We start from the raw sequence: 26,001 nt of genomic DNA on the forward strand, positions 1-26,001 counted from the left end.
TAAAGCCTTGTTTATCCTCTGGAAAGGCAACCTAGTCTGTGTGGGGGTGACCAGGTCTCAAGCCTGCACCCCAGAATGGAAAGAAGAGGCAGCAGATGCCCCTTTGAAAGCCATCCCGGCGACCGCAGGTTTCACTGCCAGGCAGGCTGATGTGAGCCTCTTTGAATTACTGAGTGAAGGATATCCCTCTTGCTAGCCGCTGTCCCCCACAGGCACAGCAAAGAAGTATTACAGGCTGTCCTTACCTTGGGAATTAGCCTGCAAGACCCCGATGCTGTCATCAAACTGCATAGATTTGATGTTGAGTGACGCCAAGATGCATTCCTTGTCCTGCAGCGAAGTATCATCAATATTATTCTGATTGGCTGACAGGATAACGCACATGTCACAGAGGTTGATGTTGACAGCCCTTAAATCAGCCCGACTTAATGGCGTACCCTTTGGCATAGAGGAAAGAAAAAAAAAAAAACAGAGAGAGAGAAAGGAACAAAAGTGAGAGGAGAGGGAAAGAGGAAAAAAATAAAAACAAATTAAAGATTGAGTCGGAGCTTTGGGAAATTATTTAACAAGTATCTTTTTTATGCCTTGACATTAAGCTGGCCTAACTACATTCAAGGGAATAGGAGCTGTGTGCTAATCTAAAGGGTAGTTGGTGCTGATGGCAGCATTTTAAGCTTGCTCTCAATACTCAATCAAGCTATTACTAACAAACGCGGGAGAGGAATTATACCAGGGTTCTACATCTTCTTCCTGCCTGGAAATTGTCTTGATTTAAGTAACTGTCCTGTGGCAACCTCTGGCTTTCAGAATGTAATGAGGGAGTGGGTTTCAAGTGCCTGTTTATTTAATAGCAGGTCACTTCTGTCTCAGGCAAAAGACAGCAGTTCCAATGCAGCCAAGAGGAAATGGCCAGTGAGCATGGAGTGATGAGGTAGGCCTGGACGTGCGGCTCAATTTGGAAGCTATGGATGGAGTGGAATTAATGTGTGCAATGCAAAAGGGATATGGAAAGCAGTTAAGCTCCAGGTCATATGATTTTATTACATATTTCTGCAAGAAAAAAATACACAAGGTAGTGGCCTGATTGTCCAACAACATAGGAATGGTGAAATATACTTTTGGACATTCACACAGTGAAAATGTATGCAGGAGGCAAAGAGGAAGAGCTAGCTCTCCATGCAGGCATCAGCTTAGAGGGCTCTCTAAGATAGAGGGGAAGGGGGAAAAAAAGTTCTAGGGCAATTAAAAATGTATATTTTCATTTACGTTAAAAAAAACCTGATAAAATAAAACTACATATATATAAATGTAAGTAAGTTTAGAAAGAAAGCACAGGAAAAATATCCATTACACTAATAATGGTAATTCCCTCTGGGAAGGGAAATAGGATTGCTGGGGGTGAGGGGAAAGTTTGCTTTTGACTTTATATACTTCTATATTGTTTGAATATTTTATAACAAGAATGTATTTGTATATTATGGGTGCATTTAAAAATAAATAAGCCAGTAAACAGATTTTTAACATAAAAAATAACAAAAGATGGTGGAAAAATCCCAGATCCAGGAGGTAACAACAGAGTCCAGGAATGCAAGCACAGGTAAAATGGAAGGGTTAGAATTGAAGGGCAGGACCATGACCTCCACATGCTCTGTCTTCAGTTGGAGCCACAACAAAATATTCAGGCCACCCCATGTCATAGCTCCCCAGTGGCCATGCAGCATCATTTTGGGGCTCCCATCTGGCCACTAGCTTCACTGGTCCTCTAGCTAGACTCTAGCTTCCTCTTGGCCTGCATGGCGACCTGAGTTACGTTCAACTCTCTGATTGTATAGAGCGAGGGTTTACCAACTTCCACATATCCGTGAACATCTTCCTCTCATCTGCCTTTCTGGAGAAGTGGCTTCAAGAAGAAGGAACTTGGCTGCAGAGATGAAGCCTATCTACCCTCTTTTATGATTCAGTGGTAGTCATGATTCTCAGCCCCTAAAATACTGCTGCAAAGTGCAACTATGGAGGAAGGGGCATTTAGCACTGTAAGTGCTGCTGAGACATGACTAGTTCCAAGCCCTGAAGCAGTGTCTCTTGAAAGAAGTAGAATGCCCTCTTCTCCTGTGACCTCTTGGTACAAAACAGCTCCGATCAACTTCCTGAGTCATTTTGCCAGTGCATAATCTTCAATTGCCTGCATCCATATTCTTTTAATTTTCACGTTGTAGAGAAGCCAGCTGTAATTGTGATATAAGATGATCCCTGTGCAGGTGTACACATATGATTTCAAACCACAAGAAACACAAATGACATACATAGAAATTGCTTATGTTTCCATGGGCTGGCCCTAGAGGCAGGGTACTGCTTAAACAATAAACTCTGAAGACATAGATGAAGGCCCATTTTGTGAAAATCTATTGTGCTTCAGTAGGTTACATTTTGGAGGGTTTGAAAAGGACTTGCAAATATGAGAGCTCATTCATATACATGAAGACAGACAAGTGAATGTATACAAGGGCACACAGAAGGAAACACAAACATACACAACACACACGCACAAATACCAAACGCACACAAATACCCAACTCTACACACACATACACACGCAGACTCATGTATCCTAGCAAAATAATAAACTCTTTACCAAGACATTTTTAGAGGTCAGGGGACTATGTGGAAGAACACATGTAGAAAGATAACTATGGAATCATGTGATTAAATCAACTGTATTTCTGGAATTAGCAAAGTATTTATATGCTTATGCTCTCCTTTATGTATGACTGTTGGTCTATAGGTGACTATTTTCAATCACCTGTGTTCACTAAGTCAGTGGGTTTTTGGCCCAGCATCCAAAATATAACTGTCTCATATTTTTCTCACTCCTTTAAATATTTATTGAGCCCAATTTTGCCAGGCATTATGTAAAGACACATGGTGGCAACTGATGAGTAATGAGTACTACTTGTGGATAGATTCCTGTGTGTTCTTTAATGAATTATATTACTTGGCTCTTTTTTTCCACATTTCTGAGGTTTTGGAAATTGTTGATAGAAATAACAGATTTTAGCTCTGTAAGTGGGGAAAAAAAACAGACCTCTTGACATACAAAGAAATCCATGTTCCTCTGTTTTTGTTTTTGTTTTTGCTTTTGTTTGAGACAGGGTCTTGTTCTGTTGCCCAGGCTAGAGTGCAGTGATGCTTACATAGCTCACTGCAGCCTCGACCTCCCAGCCTCTCAAGTAGCTGGAACTACAGGCATGCACCACCACATCTGACTAATTTTTTAAACCTTTTGTAGACAAGAGGTCTCACCATGTTGCCCAGGCTGCTCTCAAACTCCTGAGCTCAAGCGGTCCTCCTGCCTTGGCCTCCCAAAGTGCAGGGATTACAGGGATTAGCTACCGTACCCGGCCCCTGTTTCTGTTTTAGAGACATGAACTTACGAGAAAAATGGTGGAGGATAAATGTTTGCATGAATTTGTGATGTGGATAACTATATCAAATGTTGAAATGCATAATTCTTTACAATTTTTGGTAAGTTTGTGGACTATGCATTGATTATGGTTATGAAGTAGCTAATTGCGTGACTCCTAAATCCCATATCCTCACACTAAATTGTGGAGTCCCAGATTGTTTTTTCAGACTGGAGTCCTAATGGTTTGCAGTCAAGAATATCATGTGCACACACACACACAAATACAATCGTGAACACATTTCTGTATTTCTAAATTAATAGGGTAGGGCTGAGCTACAGAAGGAGTTGGCCTTCTGTACAGCAGAAATAAAGAGCTCTGTTATTTGCATTTATTTAGTTAAAAACAGAAGGTGGCACAGATCAGGTTTCTCCAAGCATTAAAAATGCCATAAGTATAATGCTATAGTTTTATAAGCAAATAAACATCACAATATAACAATGCTCTAGGTTTTGTATAGGCAGGAGCGAGAGAGTGTTTAGACACGGATGTGGTTAGTATACTTGATAACAAGCTAAACTTCATCCCTGATGAGGGACTGAGCTTGGCTGCAAATTCCTTTTAATAAGGTCTCCCAGGGTTTGGATTTTCCTTGACAGAGCATAGGGGAAGTACTGAGTCCTCAGGCCCATATCCAGATGAAGAAGCACAGGCATGATCAAAGCTACAACTATTACATCCATCTGGGATTTTCTTTTGTGAATGAAAAGAAGAAAAGGCATCAATAATGTGACCTTGGACTTACAGGCAATATGGACACTTTGGGGAAGTTATGAAGCGTCTCCCATTCCCGCTTGAGGTACTCAATAGAGCCCACAAACACAATGTGCTTGAGCTCGTGGTAATGAAAGTTGCTGGCACGGAGTGGCATCACCAGGTTCCGGAGGCCGATCAGGGCTGAGCTGACATCACCAAAGATACAGACCACGACATGGCCACTCAGGACAGTCATGGCGGCCTCACTTCGAGTCTGCAACAGGGAGATGTGTGTAAGTATCAGAGAGAAGGCTGCATAGGGCTGTTGTGAGGAGTGAAAAAATCATTTGTGCAAAGAATCAAGTAAACATTTGCTGAGAGCTTACTATGTGCTATTATTTTTATTTCATCAATGTTATATACATGTCATACAGAGCTATAATTTGAGCATGTTGTATATGTATTATATTTATGTAATAAATCTATCTAAATGTATATCCACACACATTGTTACTTTCTTTAGCAAAAAATTTTAAAAAGATATGCCATAAATATGTGTGAGCAGATCTTCATAATCATTTTCAGGAGGTAAAATAAGAGAGAAAAGGAATATTTATGCTATTTGGAAAGAGAAGTCTTAGTTTCCATGAAACTGTTGATTAAATGAATTGCCTTTTCTGGCTCGCTTGCTGAGGTGATGATAAAATGGTCAGATCCCTACAATGAGCTCAGTTTGAGAAATTCGAGTTTGGAATTCCAGATTTATCAGTGAGATGTCAGTGCATCACTGCATCAGCAGGTGGAACATGCTACCTCAAGCCAGGGGTGGAAAACTATGACCCACAGGCCAAATCTGGCCCATTATGTTCTTTTGTATGTCTGTGAGCTAAAAATGGTTTCTGTGCTTCAAAATGGTTGGAAAAAAATCAAAAGAAGACTATGTCATAATCTGTGAAAATTAAAGTTCAAATTCCCATAAAGTTGTTTTGGAACGCAGCCATGCTTATACATTTAGGTATTGCCTATGGCTGCTTTTATGCTACAACAGCAGAGCTGATCAGTAGCAACAGAGACCTTATACCCTGAAAAATCTAAATTATTCATTATATGACTTATTACAGAAAAATTTGCTAACCCCTGTTCAATGCTGTCTTGGAGTTTCCAAGGACATTTCTGGAGGGGCCTGCTTTGCTTAAGTTATTCAGAGAAAAGATCTTCCCAAATAATCATTACAAGGGGCAAGAGAGAGGTCAATAAGAGCAACAGGCCGGTGTCTTCCTCCAACTCCAAACCTCTATCTACAAAGGAGACCAATGAAAGGAGAGGAGAACCCCAACTTCCTAGGAAATACAAACGCTTAATCACTGCTGGTCCTTTGATTCACAAAGCTAGTGAAGACAGGAGGCCAGCTGTGGACCTTTCTCTGCCTCTCCTTCTGGACTGATGATGCCTCCCATCCCTGTCTACCCACTTCATGCTTGGATGCCTCCATGTGGCTTACAATGCTTTCGGGAAGGCATATTAATGTCCACTGTACATATCAAACTCTGCTTGATTTAATCTCTAGAATTGATCACTGCATTGATTGTATAAATGCCAATATAGCAATTTACGACAATGTCAGGGTTATTACAATAACCCCCAAGGAGAGGAGGAAGCTAGCTTTCACTACTCGATAGTTAGAATAAAGCAGGGGCTGTCACCATTATTGGTTTCCCTCTGCAACAGTCCAAGGAAACCAGAGATACAAGCTGTAAGAAATGCCTTATAAACTGTGACCAAGGAAGACCCACTGGGGAGCTCACATCACATATTCCCACTTCCTGCAGAAGACCTGGAGTTAGTTATCTGGGTCACATGAAAATGCAAGCGCCTGGGTGCCACCAGCGGACACCCAACCAATCTATAACGCACTGTTATGTGATGGGTCTCCTAATTATTTTTAATTGGCCAAGTCACCTGGGAGCCTAGCTCCCTTCAACAAACTGGAGGAATACAAACTGGGCCAGGGTGGAAATGAATTCTAGAATTGAGAGGTGGGGAAGGTACAGATAGCAGAGAGGCTGAGGCACAGATGCTGACCCCAGGAACTTCGATCTGCGCTCAAAACACCCATCTTCAGATTGGCCACAGCCACATCACCTGGATAATCTTATAAAAGTCCTAATTCTAGAGCCTCACCTCTTGTATGTCTGATTCTGCTGGGTTTAAGACACACTGGAGAAACTGATCATTTGCTTCTCTATGTATCTTGAATTCCTATGCATCCTTCCAGGCCCAACCCAAGCACAACCTGTGTTTATCTGATGGGCGTTGTCTGGCCATTTACACATATACTAGTCCTTCTCCCCTACATTTCAATAGCACTTTGTGCCTCTTACCACTTAGCTTTAAATACTCTGTTTCATGGTTACATTTTATTCACAATTGAGACTATCTCATATCTTTGAATCCCCAAAGTAGTTAGTTTCCTGTGTCCAGTGGATACATACCCTCAAAGCATCCTCATGTAGCTGGCCTTACCTATCATTCTCATCTCTAGCCCAGTGTTACTTTAGAGAGGGCTTCTTGGATCAAACGTTCCAAACAGTACCTCCCAGTCTCTTTCTAACCTATGAGGCTGCTTTATTTTTTTTCGAAGCATCCTATAAATATCTGAAATGTTATTACATATTCATTTGTCTACCTGGAGATAACTCCTCTTCCCTCCAGCCCCATCCCACTTGAATACAAGCTCTATGAGAGCGTCGTTGTCAAGGATTACATCTCCAGCAGCTAGAACAGTGTGTGGCACATAGTAGGCCTCTTGTAGATTTTTTTGTTAAACGATGTTATTTTTCACAGGATAGAAGTAGTAACTCACCTTCCTTAACTTTTTTGTGCTGGCAGGAGATGTTCATTGGATATCAGTTGGCATGCATACTTCAGCAATATCTAGGCAAGTCATTAAAACCCTAGGTCCCAGATAGGGCATCCAGCCTATGATGTGTCACAAGTGGTCACATCAGGCAAAGTTTAGACCACCAGAGCAGAAGTGCCATGAATACATCAGAATGTACATACATGAAGCAGCTTTGTGGGTAGAACCATTTGTACTCCTGGTCCGTTGGACAATGGCTGTTTACTGAGAATTCTGACTTTCTGTGTTCTTGCCTGCAACTTTCCCACCTCTGAGACAGCCTCCAGCTTGATACTTTATTGACTCTTAATGCTCGTTTATAATTAAATTGAGACCTCCCTCCTAACACACACAGATAAAGCATAGGAAAAAGTCCAGTATGTTAGAGTACAAAGCCATTCTGAGGATCCAGAACCATCCTTGTTTGGGAAGGGTGGTCCTGATATCAGAAATGATAGGATTTTCCTGGCTGACAGAAAGAAACAGACCCAAACCAATCTGGGGATTAGAGGCCCATGGGAGAAAGAACCCTTCCATCTGACTTTCCTGATTATTAATCCATTTTTCATGGATTAGCAAGACAATAAACTGTAGGAAAGCCAATGTAGGCATTAAGACCCAAAGCTGCTAACAGAACAAGGGCAGAGAGTAGAATGGATTGCTATCTACACTGACATTCCTGGGACAGACTGAGAAAGCCCACTGCTGCTATGAAGATATTCACAAGCCATCCACAAAATAGGGCTCTGAGCCCTAGTCTCCCCAAGGGGGCTGTAGTTCATTATTGTCATCATTACATCATGCATCATCATGCATTTGCCTGCCTATGACATGCGCTAAGAAGAGTCACAGATACTCAAGGCTATTATCTATAAGAATATAAAACGCTGCAATAAACCAGTAACAATGCAGGCAACATTCAGCTTTCCTCACAGTATTTAGTAAGAAGAATAAGAATAATAAGAGGTAACTTGATTGGGTCATATGTTGGGTTTTAATCTTCACTACAGCCCCATGAATTAGGGTCATCCTCATCTCATCTTTTTACAGATAAGAAAACTGAAGTGCAAAAAGTCAAGTGAATTACCCAAGCCATGCAGCTAATAAATGGTATGAGCAGGCCCTGACACCAATACCAGGGCCACAGGAATTACGTTCATACCACCTCCCACCATGCCTTTTTCCCACAGCACATGATCACCCACTCTTACGAGGAGCCAATATATTCAGAGATTGAAAATCCTGAATATTGTTCATGTTCTGATCAGAGTTGTAGCTGGTTCAATCTATGCTCAGGATTTCAACTATCAAAAATAATTAGGACAAAGCACTGTATCATCCCACTGTCCCATTAGAGAAACCCCATTCCTAGCAAATGTGGTTCGGGGCAGAAGCAGACGACATCAGATCCCCAGTCCCTTCTCACCAGGATGACTTTCTCTATATCCTTGGGCGCACACCAATGAAACATCCCAGTAGAGTCGTACTTCTTCACATTGGAGTCCATGTTGTCAATCTGATCATTGCCAGGAATTAACAAGGGGTCATGCCTGGGGAGAAAAGGACAGGAAAACCTAAGTGGAAAATGTGATAAATTATAAATGGAAAGTGCCCCCTGAATTACATCTCAGAGGAGATGAAAGAGGCAGAGGAAGTGGTTGTCAGTAAAGGCCATTCTTCTGCTTACAGAATCCATCCTTTGAGAGACAGCTACCCCAAACCACCACCCCTCCCCCATTTGGAAGTGCAGCTGACCTTTGTCAGGGAGCATTTCTGCCTTTCCCCAGCTCCTCTTTTACTAAATGGTCTTCCTACCATTTTGTGGATTCCGTCTGCCTTCTTAAGGCTACCTCACTCCTCTTCCTCTCATTTTACCAGCTTTTCGATCTCCCCAGCATACACGCACACACACGCGCGCACACACACACACACACACACACACACACACACACACCCCAAAGGGTTGCTATTAGCATCGGCAATGAAGAGGAAGGAATAGGAATAGAGCCTCATGCTGACTGACTGGCATGAGGATGGAAAGCCAATTACTCGCTCTTTCTGACTACAACTTCTGACGTGATGCTCTTCGCAGTAAAAGCTTTAACAGGCTGCACTTTAAATATTTTAGCAATTTGCCCAATCAGATTTTGCTCTCCCCGGCTGAAGCCCTTTAAAGATTCAGCAGCGTGTCACTTCAGAGCAGATTGACTACCAAATGCCCACATCTGGAATACATGATTTCAGTACTAAACAACACCCTTTCTCCTTGCCTTGACAACTGTATATGCACTAACCATCCCATGATGCCCCCCTTCTTCACCTCCCAACTGCTGCATTCCTTAGATGAGAGCCTCAAGCCCAGATGCATCTTAATAAACTTGTTTCACATTCTCAGGGCAACATTCACCCTCTCTTGCCTTGTTTATAGGTGGAAAAGGAAGATGCTTCCATAAAGTCTAGTGGGTTGGCAGAGACTCGCTGACAGCCTTAAGAATTGCAATAGGCCGGGCGCGGTGGCTCAAGCCTGTAATCCCAGCACTTTGGGAGGCCGAGGCGGGTGGATCACGAGGTCAAGAGATCGAGACCATCCTGGTCAATATGGTGAAACCCCGTCTCTACTAAAACTACAAAAAATTAGCTGGGCATGGTGGCGCGTGCCTGTAGTCCCAGCTACTCAGGAGGCTGAGGCAGGAGAATTGCCTTAACCCAGGAGGCGGAGGTTGCGGTGAGCCGAGATCGCGCCATTGCACTCCAGCCTGGGTAACAAGAGCGAAACTCCGAAAAAAAAAAAAAAAAAGAATTGCAATAGAATAAGGCAGGTCTAACAAGCTTACAGCACAACAAATACGCTCCTGCACCTTGGGTCAGAGTCAATGTCCACGATTTTATCTCTGATAGTGATTCAAACCTCAGGTTTGAGAAGTCATTGTTCCTTCCTGCAAAACTGGCCATATAATTAGGACACTGCCCCAGCTATACTTAACCATTCTTGCAATGGAGCTCTCTTTTCTGAGTAATATTTTTGACACAAGACAGAAAATATACATAGGGTCAAATTCCATAAATTTATTATAAAGTGATTTTACCTTTTTAAATTATATATTTTAACATCAGATGATGTCCTTTATTTAGTTTCTATTATTTCTCCCTCTGAAATGTCTCCGATACTTCCCACTTATATATCAAGAGTACAGAGTGGGATGGCAATCTCTCTTCCATGGGCCAAAAAACTAGGATTAAGCTTTTGAATATCTACCATCTCCAACATGCTCCCCACTCCCACATAAGATGAGAAAACTCTCTTGCTGCACTTATTTATGCCTGGGAATTTGCTTTTAGACTATACCAAATGACAAATACCATGTGAAGCAAACTTGTAAAGTTATCTTCAATGAACAGGCTAGATTACTATAGGAACTGTCATATCTGATCTTAAAAGAAGAACAATCTCACTCCAAGTAGCCTCTCAGTATCTGGATTGTTGAGAGGTCTCGAGGTATGTAAACCACCATCTTCCAAATACTGAACTTAGTCAAAGATGTTAAAATAAAAAGGCAGTTGCTGATAAGAACTGTTTACAGATCAGGGTGAGAACAAATTCTGAGGAATGTTTTTGTCCTTGAAGAATCTTTAACAGTTGCATAGATATCTATTAATATTTTCTGGAATAGGTTGGTAGACAAAAGACATCATGGAGAAGAGTTTTGAGGAAATGAACAAAATAAACTCTTTCCAGACCCTGAAGCACATATTTCGGTTGTGAGAGGATCTTAATAGACTTTCCCTGAAGATATAGCGTCAGGTTCAAATTCCCTTGCCCTGTTTACTGGTTGGAGAGAAAGTGTTATCTCAGGATGACTGGAGACCTGCCCCCAGTGCATTTAGGATTTAAAAGATACTTAGAACTATGTTCTCATAATCTCAGCAAGCAAGCAAATGAAACAGCAAGCTGGCAAAAAGCAAATACTTTTAGAAAATATGTGCCTTGGGGAAGGGGAGACACATTTTGGTTTGGTATATTTGATTCTTTCTGGAAAGGAGTAAGACGTTGGTAACAGTGGCCTGCAACTTTCATCCAGAAAAGTAAATAAGCAAACCTGATGATCAATTGCCCTTCAATAAACAGAAAAAAGACAGCTAATGTCAAGCTTCATTAACTGGGGCAGGGGTTTGCAGAAACCAGGCATAATTTGGCACTAGAGCTACAAGCCATGATTTGCACTGGAACATCCAGAGGCATCCAGGAGGTCTTAGAGGTATGCCATGCTACACTTTACTCCCACAAATCTCTCAGCCTGGCCTGGACTATTTAAATACAAACCATCCAGGATTTCCCCCAAACAGACTGACCAGAGGAACATCAAAAACCTCCTGGAGCAAAGACATTTCCCTTTCTGACCAGCATGGTACCTGGAATTCTAACTTTAGTTTATTGAATCAGTAAAGCAATCAATTAGATTCCCCTATTCTGAGCCTGGAATGGAGGATACAGTAATGATTAAGACAAAGTCCCTAGTCAAAGAGAGGTCCACAAGATAGCAGGAGAAAAGATATATAGATAGATGATATAGATATAGATATAGATATAGATATAGATATAGATATAGATATTACACACACACACACACGCACACACGCACACACGCACACACACACGCACACACACACACACACGCACACGCACACACATATAAACCAATAGTTCAATAGGTATAGTACCTTTTGGTAAGTATTACAGCAAAGTACAAGGTGGTATGAGAATACCAAGAAAAAAGCTGTTCATATCCTGGTATTTGGTTAGCAGTCAGGAAGGCTTTGCAAAGAAAGTAGCATCTGATCTGAGTCATGAAAAATGAAGAGGAATCTCAGCACGTAGCAGTGTTGATCCACTAATAGCCAGTAGAACCCACTCAGAGAATTGAGGCCCAAAGGAAAAGGTCCAAATAACAGCACCTGAAACCCTGGTTGAAGATGTCGGGTACCATATTGCCTAAGGTACAGAAGACTCAGACCAGGCCTTCCGCTGTCTCCAGATGTGCAATGGCAGTCAAGTAGGAGATGGTTTAAACTGATTGAGTATGATCAACTGACAGCAGTCTAAGAATGATGCATGAGATTTGGAGAGAACAAAAGTCACGTTTCCAAAAAAAGAAGAGTGTTATAAAAATTGGAAGTAATTCAAAAAGGAAATGAGTTGTTGCCCAAGATAGCAGGTTTCCTATCATTGAGACATTCCAGAAGAGCAAGGGATACAAAGAGGACTTGTGAGCCTAGAAGATCTTGAAGGTTCGAAGCACTGTGCTGTCACTGGGGAGAGACACAGCTAGAAGAATTTTGAAAGTACGAGACCATTGTTGGATATCAGAAGGCTGGAGCACCCTGAGTAGGTGAAGAAAGGTTGCTAGAGTGAAGATGAGAGGTAAGCAGCATGGGAGAGGGATTAATCCATGGCTCCGTTAAGGACCAGTACTGTTACACACTCACGGGATTTCAGAGCCTGGGAGTAAGCTGGGAACATGATTCATTGCAGCAACAATAGTCTGTAACTGTTTCTGGCCAGACAGGATAAATTTCTTTACCATGTCTCTTCCTGTACTAATTTCAAGTGCTTTAGGCTGGCTTATGCTGCAGAGAGATCTCTCTCGAACGGGCGGAGAGTAGACAGTCAGTTGTCCACAGGGACTTCTGCTTCCAAATCAAAGTTTCTAAAGCTTCTATTACTAGAAGAAAGTCCAAGCATTTGCCATTGAGTACACCAGCCAACACTGCTGTGATCCAGGGAGACCCAGAGGAATTAGGCAGTTTGTTGTATGGATAGGAGGATCATGAGAAATCTCCTTGAACAAGGGATCCCAACATCTTCAGTTTGCAAGGTGATAGAGACCCACTTCCAAAGGCTCTCCCGCAACTCCTCAAAGGCCAGTTAGTTGGAATCAAGGACCAGGATTAGATATCGTCTTTCACATTATAATAACATTACCTAAGTCTTCCACTCACAAAGTAATTTTCGACTTCCCTAAAAGACACCATAATTAATTCAAGGCTCACTTGTCACTTGCAACTTAGACAATGAACATGCCTTAAGATAGAGTAATAGAAACTCTATGGGGTGAGGTATATCTGTGGTTTCATTTTTATAGGCTGAACTGTATTATCCCTCAAATTTTTATGTAAAGTCTTAACCCCCAGTACCTCAGAATATGACTGCATTTTGATATGTGGTCTTTTAATTAATTAAGTTAGAATTAGATCATTGGTGTGAGTTCTGAACCAATAGGACTGGTGTCCTTACAAGATGGGGAAATTTCGGCCAGCTTTTCTGCAGGAGGGAAGATCATGTGAAGACAGAGGGAAAACACAGAGACCTGCAAGCCAAGAAGAGAGGCCTGGAACAGATCCTTCCCTCAAGACCCTCGGGAGGAACCAACCCTCCGAGACTTTAGTCTCAGACTTCTAGCTTCCAGAACTGTGAGAAGCTCTGTTGTTTAAGACACTGCATCTGTTATACTTGATTACAGCATTCCTAGAAAATCAACACAATAGTCCACCTTGAAGAAAAGCAGGCACAATGTATCAGATATCCCTTAGCTGAAGGACCCCAGCTGCCCTTCTTGAATCTTAGGTTTTTCTTGTCCATTTAAGGGGAAAAAAAAAGCATCCTGCCATTATTTCAGGAATACATAGAAATACATATGTAATACCAAATATCTTCTCTAAAAGTTTTGGGCCAATATCCCTCCCCTCTCCAGCCACTTCCTCTACCCCATCACCAACATACAAGCATGTTAGATCTACCTTGCCAGAGTGGTAACTTCTCTCCATCTTTAACTTACACATGCACTTGAGGATCAATGCCAATGACAGCCCAGTCTAAAGCAAAGAGGAAGTCTGAACACTATCCAGCCAATTTGGTCAGCCTAATTTACAGAGTCCACCTCCAAATGGAGTGTTCAGGAGTTGATACCACTAAGGGCAGGAAACCACCTATTCCTTAGTGACAACATACCATAGCGGTTAAGCGCCCTGGCTCCAGAGCCAAAATGTCTGTCTTCAAGGCTTGGCTCACCTATTACTAAGTTGTACGATGCCTCAGTTTCTTCATCTGTAAAATGGCGATGTTAATCATTAGCATTATTCAATGGATTCCATTTGAGGATTACGTGAGTAAAGACATTTCATGCCCTGGATGTAGCATCTGACATAGAGCATGTCCTCATGAAGTGTTAACTAGTCTTACGATTATCATCCTTTATACTTTGCTTAGGAGCCACTCATGTATTAGTAGCTCTGATTATGGTGAAAGGAGGCAGGAAAGGGAGAGCAATTCAATATTAAAGATACAGGGCTACGGCTATTATTTCTACTACTGCTATTACTCCTACTACTACCATTATTGTTACTATGACGAATAGCGGCCCTGAGTTGAATCCTTACAAATGTTGATTAATTTTACCTACATTTTATGATTTGCTAATCACAAGAACACCTACAGGTGTAGGAGATCAGTCAGGGTAGTGGGAAAAATTATAGGAAAGACGCAAACCTTCTTAGAAGGCCAGATGATTTTGCAAAAGCTTCAGGGAAAAAGAGTTATGGCTGAAGGTGGCCTAATCCTCTTATCTTGACTAATAGCAATGAGCAGATAACAAGGGAACGTAGAGGAGTTTATCTAGATAAGTTTGTTTACCTATTTCCCCAGAAACCAACCTTTGATTATTCGCATGCAGGACTGCTCTCTGCTTGAGGGGTTGGCGATGTTAATAACCCACAAATAATGTTTGCTTGAGACCTTTGTTATTAAATCTGTTCTAAAATAAATGCAAGCATCTCCAGCATATGGGGACTGCATGGCCAGACTCCCTCTTCGGGGTCTGTAAGCCGTGGGGTTCCCTAGTCATGTTCTCACAGGAAAAACACCTGTGTCTGCAAACTCCTTTCATCCGTTGTTTAGCCAGAGTCTGTGGGTCAGATTGGGCATGTAGACAATTTCTGTTATTATTGAGCTCTGTGTATACATGGGAAACAGAATAGATAAGTAACATGCTCAGGTGGCACAGCCAGTAAGAGGAGAGGTAAAGCCTTAACAAAAGGTCCACTTTGCTGAAGGCCAGTGCTGCTGGTTGCCCACCTCACACCCTCCCACTTTCAGGAGGCAGCCATATGTTGTTCATTTCCCATCAAAGCACCCCAAGTTGCAGTACCCTAAGCGTCCAAGAAAGGGAAACCATCATCGTAGGCAGTTATAAAATGTACCACTTATGTGAATGATTAGTAGAAATTTATTCCGTAACCCTTGCATCTCAGCTCACCATCCAATGTCCATATAAATTCAGCACAGCATGCCCAAAGTCAAATGGGAATATAGGCATGGCCAGGTATGGTGGCTCATGCCTGTAATCCCAGCAATTTGGAGGGTGAGGTGGGTAGATCACTTGAGCTCAGGGGTCTGAGACCAGCCTGGGCAACATGGGAAAACACCATCTCTACAAAAAAAACAAACCATGTCAGGTGGTGCACACCTGCAGTCCCAGGTACTCAAGAGGCTGAGGAACAAGAATTGCTTGAACCCAGGAGGTCAAGCCTGCCAGTGAACCCAAATCATACCACTCCACTCCAGTCTTGCAATACAGCCAGACCCTGTCTCAAATAAATAAAAAAGAAAAAAAAAAAGAAAAAATATAAGCATACCTCATTTTATAGCGCTTTGCAGATATATATATATATATATATGTATATATATTTTTTTGTAACAAATTGAAGGTTTATTTTTCCATCGCTAGAGCACAGGCAGAGATTTCACATAATTCTTAAGGCCACTAGAATTTTCAGAATTGTAAATGAGATTTGACTTCAACTTAAAGTCACCAGCTGCATTAGCTCCAAACAAGAATCAGCCTGTCCTTTGAAGCTTTGAACCCAGGCATTTACATCTGTCCACAGCATGATATACTGAATATTTTAATCCTACTGTTGAGACCTACTCCTCAGGAGAAAAGATTTCTTTTGAGATATTACTGATCATTGATAATGTACCTAATTATTCAAGAGCTCTGATGGAGATGTATAAGGAGATGAATGTGGTTTCCATATCTGCTAAAACAACAACCATTCTCACAAGACTTATTATGTAAGAAATATATTTAATAAGGCTATCACTGCCATAGTGATTCCTTTGATGAATCTGGCCAAAATAAATTGAAAACCTTCTGAAAAAGAATTGCCATTCCAGATGCTAATAAGAACATCCGTGACTTGTGGGAGGAGGTCAAAATATCAACAGGAGTTTGGAAGAAGTGAATTCTAACCCGCATGGATGACTTTGAGGACTTTAAGACTTCAGTGGAGGAAGTAACAGCAGATGTGGTGGAAATAGCACAAGAACTAGAATTAGTAGAACCTGAACATGTGACTGAATCGCTGCAATCTCATGATAAAACTTGAATGGATGAGAAGTTGCTTCTTGTTGTTAGCAAAGAAAATGGTCTCTTGAGGTGGAAGCTACTCCTGGTGAAGTTTCTGTGAGCATTGTTGAAATGACAACAAAGGATTTCATCAAATAAACTTATTTGATGAAACAGCAGCAGAGTATAAAAGGATTGACTCCAATTCCAAAAGAAGTTCTACTCTGGGTAAAATGCTGTCCAACAGCATCACATGCTACAGAGGAATCTTTTGTCAAAGGAAGAGTCAGTCAATACAGCAATCTTCTTTGTTGCCTTATTTTAAGAAATTGCCACAGCCACCACAATCTTCAGCTATCAGCACCCTGATCAGACAGCAGCCATCAACGCTGAGGCAGGACCCTCTACCAGCAAGAAGATTAAGACTCACTGATGGCTCAGGTGATTACTAGCATTTTTTAGAATAAAGTATTTTAATTAAAGTAGGTACACAGTTAATAGACTACAGTGGATTGTAAACCTAACTTTTATATGCACTAGAAAAAAAATGTGTGTTACCTGCTTAATTGTGATATTCACTTTGTTGTGGTGGTCTGGAACTGAGCCTGCAATATCTCTGAGGTATGCCTGCAAAACATCTTGTTTTGAGGATTTACAGAGCAAGAAATGGCACTTGCCATCAATTAATCTCAGGAAGTGAACTAAATGCCCCGCTACAACAGAAACACAAAAAGCTTGCCTTGAAGACAACAGCCTAAAGCAAAACCACAAATCCCTTTTCTAGCAAACCTGCTGCGAGGAAGCTGATATTATATTTTAAAGTGCACAATTTCCCTTACAGGCAAAGACAGCAAATCCCAGTTCGTTCTGTGGCACTGGGTTCAGTGCTAGACTTCAGAAATTTACATTAAAGTACAAATAACCAACCAAACAGACAAAAATGTTATGAAAAAAGAAAGTTACAAAATGGCTGGGAAATTGCATCCTTTTCTCTGTTTGAATTTCAAGACCTCATGTCTTATCATATGATAAGGCCTTTTCTGTTATTATGAGCATCCCATCTAAATTAAGGACACCCTACAGTGGTCTCCCTGGGAGATGGAAGGCTTGATTAAAAGGAGATGAATTTCTCATCCCTCTGCAGGCCTGTTATCCAAGCTGCAAATACTGACTTTATTGAGCATCTATTATGTAAGGCACCATGACGGTACTAACAGGACATTTCTCAGGCTTCACAGTTTGGCTCGAATGTTCCTCATACAGCCATCATCTTGAACAACAAGAGAGGCTGAAGTTATTTTCCCTTCCTAGAAACTTCTAGAGATGCTCCTTTGGCGATAATAATTTCCATGTCTGTTTTATTCATTAGATGGTGAACTCTTTAGGGATAGGGATCTATTTTGCTCTTCCATTTATTTCCAGAATCCAGCAGAGGATGCAAGCAAACTAACAAAAGGAACTGATGAATCATCTCTAGTCCCTGAATACTCTTTAAGCAGTCAGCAGAGACTCAGCATACCTTTTGTGTGCAGTGAAAACTCATTTACCTTTGATATCTTGCAACAATTTATTTTTGAAGAGTCAGGGTTCTTGCTTCATTTTACATGCAAAGGGACTATGTATGAATTAGGACACGGAGCATTTGCTATAAAAAGGGCATTGTGATGTGAAGGACAACTCTAAATTACGTCTCTAACCAGTCAAGGCTGCCTGGAGTTCGCCTGGAGCCAGCTGCTGTAACTAATCAGCAGGGAGGACTCGTGTGATGTCAACAGTGGTCAAAACAGATGTTCTTAATTAAGCAACTATTTAGTTCTCCAATGCAATGTCTGAGCACTTCTAAGAGATGGGCCCCTATCACTTCAAGCTCCTCTCACTGCTCTGATTTGTAAAAAGAGTGGTTCTCAAACTGTGGCCCAGACCAGCCACATCAGCATCACCTGGACGTTTGACAGAAATACAAATTTCCAATCCCCAGGCCAGATCTGCTGAATTAGACTGTGTAGGGCCGTGGCCCAGCAAGCTATATTTTAACAAAGTCCTCCAGGTGATTCTGACACCTGCTAAATTATGAGAACCACTGCTATAAAGTTTTGGCCAGGTGGAGAATCTCTATGTCTTGTGTATATCCCACCCAAGTTAGCAGTTGTCAACAACACATAGATTATGAGGGTGTAGTTCTATTCAGCAAAACCAGGACTAGAGCGAGGCAAAGGAGGTGCTTAGGGTGCAAAATTGAAGGACGCGCCTCCTATTCTGGGTGCCTACTCTGATTCTCTGTGACTCTGTGGAACTCCAGGCATTACGTCAACACTTGATTCTTGATGGGGATTTACTGACTAGATGGTGCACTAATGACTCTCTCTTGCTGACTTCTCTTCCCATGAGATAATCAGCAAATAAATTTCAACAAGCAAATTAAATACTAGTTCTTGCAAAGTGTGATACTTACAACTCAGTGTTCTACCCTTCTTTAACAACATGGTATCTAGTTGCTAAGACGCTGAGCACAGTGTTGGATTGTCAGGCCACACAGGTGTGTTTCAGCCTGTATCAGACGTAGGAGGCTGGATTAGGTCTCAGGTGGTCTCTTCAAAAGGGCTCATATTTGAGTGTTCAGCACCATAAATAGTTCCAGCTGGATCTGCCTCATTCTTGGGTGCCTTGGCTTCTAGGTGATTACTATTTCCTGATACTTTTCAAGAATCCTGACTTTTTGGACTCTGGCTCCAGCCTTAACTCATCTTTCAATAGGACTTCCATTCTCCTGATAAGGATCACCACCCCTAAGACACCACTGCCCACCATCCTGCCCCCATCTCCTGCCTGATGGCCATCCCTGGACCCACACTGGCAAAACTCTCAGGCCAGGCTCTAGACAGCCTGGCAGACCTAGGGTCCTTTTCGATTTCTCTGCATCTGTCTACTTGCATTATTTTCCCTGCGGCCACCTAAGATGTCATCTCATGTTAGGCAGCCAGCATTCTCAGAAGGAGGAAATTGTTGCCTTTATGTTTGGGAGACAGCCTGGAGAACCAATATGTTCATCAGTCCTAGGGAAGGTTGTATAAGATACTCTTGAAATGAGAGGACAGGGTCACGACCATATGCTGAGCATGAACTTGTCCAGGGATGTCTGTGGTCCACCCAAGCCTCGGTACCACGACGCCAACTATTTTTTTCTTCTCCGCTCCTGGGGGAAGCCTGTCATAGGCTATCAGTTTGTGCATTAAGAGGTGAATTTACGTAGCTAAGCTGTTCCTGCCTTCCTTCTTTCTCTTGCCCAGTGGAAGGAATTGTGAGGGTGGCATTCTGCCCCCATCTCTGACGTGGCTCAGGCCATTTTGCCATTTTCTATTACTAGAATCTTTCATGCTGTCAGGCTCTGATGTGGGAAGTCCTACCGAAATGACCCCATGAAAGGTTTGAATCAAAAGAGAGGCGATGAGACTTAACAAGCATATGAGTTTATTTCACTTAATGACCAAGAGATGGCCAAGAGGATAATCTGTTTTCCTCAAATCATATTTTGCCTCCCATTCAGGAAACTAATGTCTAATATTTTCTGGGTCTTTTGACATGAAACTCTCCTCAAAATGTTCAATTTCTCTGTTTTGGGAGTTGTCAATTATCCTTCCTAGCCCGGCTGCGTGCTATCTGTGTAAACTGTCCACCTGATACATCCTACATAAATCCTCATGGTCTGTGCCACTCTATCTCACTCCAGGTCTCAGGACTGATGTCAGGAATGAAGTGTGTCCTTGGGAAAACTGTCTATCCCAGTCCTGATCTACTATTCTACAGCAAACCCTGAACGGCTTAGCACCCAAATGGCCTTAGCAGAGGCTGGGGTTGGATGGGCCTTCTATTTCACACCTCTGTGCTTATGTAGTATGTGTCTCAGAAATATCCTGAGGGAGGACTCCAAACCTTCTCCTCTCCTGTCACCAATGATTCTCCCAAAATACAAGTTAGGTTATCACCTCCTAAAAAACCGTAAAGGATTCCCCAATGCCTATGACACACAAAGCCTTCATGATTGGGTGACAGAATACTCTTACATTCTCCACTCCATGTAGGCCACTCTAAAGACCCCTGTCTTCAGCCACACCCAGGCATTTACTGCAGTCTGAGCACTGTCCCTATGTCCTCCATCTTCCTAATTAGGTAAAACTTACCTAGATTTACCAGACTTTACATCTCTGTGCCTCAACATCCTCACCTATAAAATGGGGGCAAGAGTAATATCTACTTACAGAGTTGTAGTTAGGATTCAGTGAGTCACAGGCATACACAGTCTCAGAATAATGCCTGGCATCTGGTAAACCTAAAGAGGTAATACCATTAGTAGAGCATCCTCCTCATTGTATAGAACTAGGTTCAATAAGACCTCCTCCTAAACCAGGCTGAGCCTCCCAAAGCAGAGGTAATGACAGTTCTTTCTGTTCTCACGGCCCATGCCAGTGGAACCCCCAACTTGTTGTTACTCAGTTCTGTGCTTGTATGTGCTTGTCTTCTCCTCTGTTGAACTATAAGCATTTTGAAGACAGGGATCTGGTCTAATCCATTAGACTGTGCGGAAGTTCTTTAAGGGATCTAAAGTGTGCTAGACTTTAGATCCCTTAAAGAACTTCCACAACAACTTGCACATAGTAGGCTCTCACTGAATATTTGCTGGATGGGAATTAATTTGAGAAAAGGATTAAAAGCAGGCAGACGAAGCACACAGACTTTTTGGTTTCCATGTGAGCATTCAGCGTGAAAACCCAGGCATTTACTCCATGCCGCCCACCCACTGGAGAAATCTCATCACCCAAAAAGCATTTGTAAATGCAACTACTTGAAGGTGGCTTTGGAATGTGATCGTAACCAGGGATCTTGAATGGAGATTTCAGGAATCCGTGAAAATCTGCTTCAACTGCAGTCAAAACAGAATTCAGTGTACTTTTATTTTTTTCCTAGAGAGACTTCCTAGAAAGTTTTCATTGAAGGTTCATAGGTTTGGGAAGGCCCCCAAATTAAGAACTCTTGACTTAGGCATTTAGAGACAAAGTGTGTGCCCCCTCCCTAAGGCTTTACAAATGAGGAAAGATGAAGCTACCCTTACAAGGCACCATCCCACTAAGCAGGGAGAACTGGGCAATGGGTGCTTGATGATTTTAGAGGAATCTAGGGGAGGCTCCTTCAATAATTCCACATTAAGAGACCAGCAAGGAACGGAAATAACAGGCAGAGGGAGTCGGGGACTCAGGAGCCTCCATGGCTCGCTCCTCCTTGGCAGGCGTGGGGCCAACATTTATCCATCATTACATGCGTGTCCTCGGCTTGGGGCCCAGACACTCGCCATTTGGCTCTGTCTGGACGTGAAGGTTGTTTCTGTCGAGGTGACTCAAAAACAAACTACCTCAGGATCCAGACATACAAAGGAGGCTGTTCACCTAATGATCGTGCAGAGAGTTAAGTGACAAACACTAGGGGAAGCCTGATACCAGAACAAAGGGGAGACAAAGTCCATTAGGGCAGCGTCCCCGTTGCATCTCCAGCTGGCAGATGATTTGGAAGGAGCCTTCACGCAGGAGCTGTTTTATTTGCAGAAGCCACAGTGGTAAATTAAAGCCCATCCTAGCCCATTCTGGGCTCTCCAGTTCCTCTTGGAGCTATTCCTATTGCTGCCCATAGGCCACTAAAACCTGCCCACATTCAGAATGATTGATTCGCTCAAACTGCAAGCCACAAACTCAGGTCGAAAAATCCACTTCAAATAAGTCATTAGCTTCCTTCATGGATTTTTCAGGTCATGAGGAATAGGACCTGAAAGTCCCATCTATCAGAGAGTAGAAATCAGGTGGTGGAAGAGGTGGGGGCAACTGGAAAAGCCACAGGGACCTGGGGGAGCCCTTGTTTTCTGCCAGTCGACAAAAGGGACTTAGCAAAAATGGACCCATGACTTCCCTGCCAGTGCCAGATATTCAAATGCAAACCAAAAGGCCCTGGGGTTTTTCTGTACATTGGAAGTAAAGGGAAATGGAGAGAGAGCTCAGCAGGGGCCCATCTTTGCTCCCAGATCAGGTAGAGGATGTGGAGCACCTGGGACATGAAAAGACATGGTAAAGGAGAGTGTCTAAGACTTTCTCACTTGTGATGGGATGACCTATTCCAGCTGGGTGCAAAGGAGACCATGGTGGGCAGGTGGGATAAGGCATCCCAGCGACAGGAACTGAGGCCTTAGCAACAGCGCAAAGGCAACCAACACGAGAAGCTCGAGTTCTGCAGCTTGGCAAGTTTCCACTCACCACCTGACCCACGTTTAGCAATTCTGATATACCATGAAGCAGACAGCTTCAGCCCAGGATGACTGCCTCCCTCAGCCCCTCTCCGGCAGGGAATGAAAGCAAGATCCACTTTGAAAATTCTCCCCCATCATGCAAACTGACATAGGCATGCTTTTCAAAAACCCACAGCCAATCTGTTGATCATTACTTATTTACAAAGGCCTTCGGGCAGAAAGTCCTGTAAAAACCATACTTGATACGATATACACTAGCTTTTTCTGCTTGTGGAAAAAAAGTCCCCCCAAGGCTACCTCAAACCATCACTTTCTATTGCACATAAAATGTAGCGTGTAACACTAAAGTATTTAATATATATGGTATAATACATCTACAGGAAAGGCATTTGTGTAGAAGTATGTTACCCTGGATTTGGTAATTTGATGTTTTGCTGAAGGCTACGACTTAAAAAAGCCTCCACCTTATACAGAAGACCTGTCATCTTGGTACCCAAGAGCCAACAGAATAAAGAAGTACCCTTAAGCAGCAAAACTTTGACACAGCTTTGAAGCATATGAAAACAGTATAACTCCTCAGAATTATTATTACTCAAGATCAAAGAAATGAGCCATACTTTACATAGCAAACAGGGACAGGGAATTTGGCTCCAAAGGTTTCAGATTTTTCAGACTTCTTTTTATTTATTTATTTGCTTCTCTAAATTTAGGCAAAGGAAAGTGCCTGGGCTTTTCTCTACTTTAAATGGGAATAACTATTAGCATTAGATAAGGCGATTACCTAAAGGTGAGTAAATAGGAAATGAATGCTGGCATGACAACTGGCATCATAAAAACAAAAAGCTTGGCAGTTGGCACATTTTATTCCTCCTCATAAACTGTCAACAAGCATGTAAATCAGCAACACCCAAGGAAGGCTGGGTGAACGGTGAATGGGAAGGCAGAGAACTTTTAAGGAAACATTTAACAGGAATAGATGGTGATGTGGAAAAGGAGTTAGGTGGGGTGAGTCTTCCACTGAGAACCCGTGCTTTCAACCACATGAACAAAGACTGTCCTTGCCTATTTTCCAGAAAGGTGGACATGGAGGGCCGGCGACATGAAAATGTGATTGAAGGTGGGGAATGGAAATCACTATCATATTTCAAAAATCAAAGGGAGGAGAGCAGCCAGTGGTCATGAAAAGAGAAAAGTAATGTCAAGATGGCAGGCATTTCCACGGCAGTATCATGTAGGGGGAGCAGTGCAAATCTGAAATCACTCCTAGTTTATTTGGGTGGTAGAGTCAGGACGTTGGAGGAAATCAATGCTGGGATTGGCAGATCAATTGAAGACAAAAAAGGAAGATAAAAGATGGACAATCCAAGAACAGAAAACTGCAGAACACTGGTTAAATCTGATTTCACTTGCTCTTTACTAGAGGCAGCCACAGTCAAGAAATAAGTGAGGAAGAAAGAAAGAGAAGAAAGGGAGGGAGGAATGGGGGAAGAAGAGAAGGAAGGGGAAGAGGGAGGGAGGGAGGGAGGGAGGGAGAGAGGGAAGGAGGGAAGGAAGGAAGGAGAGGGGAGGGTAAGGGAAGGGAAGGAAGGAAGAAGGGAAGGGAAGGGAGGAAGGAAAGAAGGGAAGAGGGAAGGGAAGGGAGGGAAGGAACACGCACATGCATGCTGTATTTCATAATTAATATTGCTTTTAGCCTGAGCAGAACTGGATTACTTTTGAACTTTGCTTTGGCAAGTCCACAGATTATTAGACTTTTTTTTTTTTATCAGTCAAAATCAATTAACAGAAATTTGATTTCAATCGACAGGATAAAAGGAAGGTAATCTTCAGGTTCATTTTTGATTGTGATGATACATCTCACATATGGCCTTAAGTACAGAAAACAGTCCTCGGAGGGACTCCAGCAGAAAGAGACTGCCGCAGGCAAACTAACCACACGAGTTCCTCTGATTGGTTACCGCCGTCATTAGTGCCACTGCTGTTTAGGAACTACACACAGACAGGACATGGTGACAGCTAAGACTTTAAAGCCTATGTATTTTTCAAACAGCTTTTCAAACTGTTTTTCATGACAGAATTTTTTCAGCTCTATCATTAACTGCTGACAAGCTGACAGAATAAATACTCCAGCCTTTAAGAAGCCATCTAACTATCGCGTCCCCCTCCCCCGATCTGGGCTTGCTAGGGAGGGGAGGCTCTGGGCCTGGCAGGGTGAGGAGGGGGCGAAGGGAGGAAGAGAAGGGGCTAAGAGGGAAACCGTGTGCAAACCATGTACAACTAGCCCCTCTCCTTACCTCATCAGCTTAGGCGAGGTGTTGGGTGAGTTCCGCATGCCTCCGTTCCGTTGCTTTTTTTTTGGTGATAGTGTTGACGGCTGCTCATCTTCAACTGGAAATACAGGCAGCTCATGAGATTATGAACAGTTTGAGGGCAGACTGTGAAATACAGGCAAAATATCAAAGGACACACACTCAAGGCTCAGTCACTCACTAGGAATTCATGGCTGTCTTTTAGGACCCAATGACAAAGACCAAATGTGTTAGTCAAAGAGGCTGACTTAGAGAAGGTGAAGGCATCACCTCTTTACACTCCAGCCTTTGAACATGCACTTTAAATAGACTAAAACAGTTTGTAAATACCCTGCCATAAGAAAAAAAAAAGAAAGAAAAAGAAATCATGATTTATCTGTATATCAAAAAAAAAAAAAAAACTTATCAACAATCATTATTCTTAGAGTTAATTTTGGTTACTTTGCTTTGCCCAGTAATTGAGTGTGCTTTCTTGTAACCAAAATCAGAAATAAAGTTGTATCTGAAATATCAGCATAACTGCCAGCCTGCTGCTTCTCCAGATGAACCAACTTAGCTGGTTCCTAATCCCTGCATGCCAGAGAAAGAGCACTGAAAAGAGGCAAGGATCCAAGGCCTTGACAACCAATGTTTCAGTCAGGTCACGGCACATTGGCGCATGCTGGCTCAAGAATCCCCAGCCCAACTCAGCTCTTATCCCTCCAACCGCCAGGAGTGAGGGCTTGTGGGGCTGTGCCAGTGGGGTCCTTTCTTAACTCATGAAGACAGGAGCACCGGGGCTGGTGGGGTTGGAGGAGAGCCCCGGAATGAAGGAGGAGGTTGCCATTGAATGAAATATCTGATGATGCGGCAGGCAGCACAGGGGATTGGAAACCAAAAGCTGTTTTCCAAACGTCTAAACCACATAGATCGCTAAGCAATGTGAAGCTTCACTCAGAAACACCACAGC

At 42.5% G+C, this 26,001-nt stretch overlaps 1 protein-coding gene across 29 annotated transcripts in view; it reads right to left on the bottom strand.

The window, feature by feature from the left end:
- The window catches only part of KCNMA1 (potassium calcium-activated channel subfamily M alpha 1), a 768,447-nt gene that overhangs the window by 72,838 nt on the left and 669,608 nt on the right, over window positions 1-26,001 (bottom strand). For 28 of the 29 annotated variants that reach the window (XM_037727278.1, XM_037727288.1, XM_037727276.1 and 25 more), the window contains 4 exons: window positions 25,038-25,131; window positions 8,483-8,606; window positions 4,207-4,431; window positions 246-438 (listed from right to left, as the gene is read on the bottom strand). In XM_037727278.1, coding sequence (XP_037583206.1) covers window positions 246-438; window positions 4,207-4,431; window positions 8,483-8,606; window positions 25,038-25,131 — 636 coding nt within the window. The remainder of the gene's footprint in view (window positions 1-245; window positions 439-4,206; window positions 4,432-8,482; window positions 8,607-25,037; window positions 25,132-26,001) is intronic. The other variant, XM_017548875.2, reaches the window with a different exon arrangement.

Source organism: Cebus imitator, unplaced genomic scaffold (genome assembly GCF_001604975.1).
Source record: "Cebus imitator isolate Cc_AM_T3 unplaced genomic scaffold, Cebus_imitator-1.0 Scaffold11, whole genome shotgun sequence".
NCBI lineage: Eukaryota > Metazoa > Chordata > Mammalia > Primates > Cebidae > Cebus > Cebus imitator.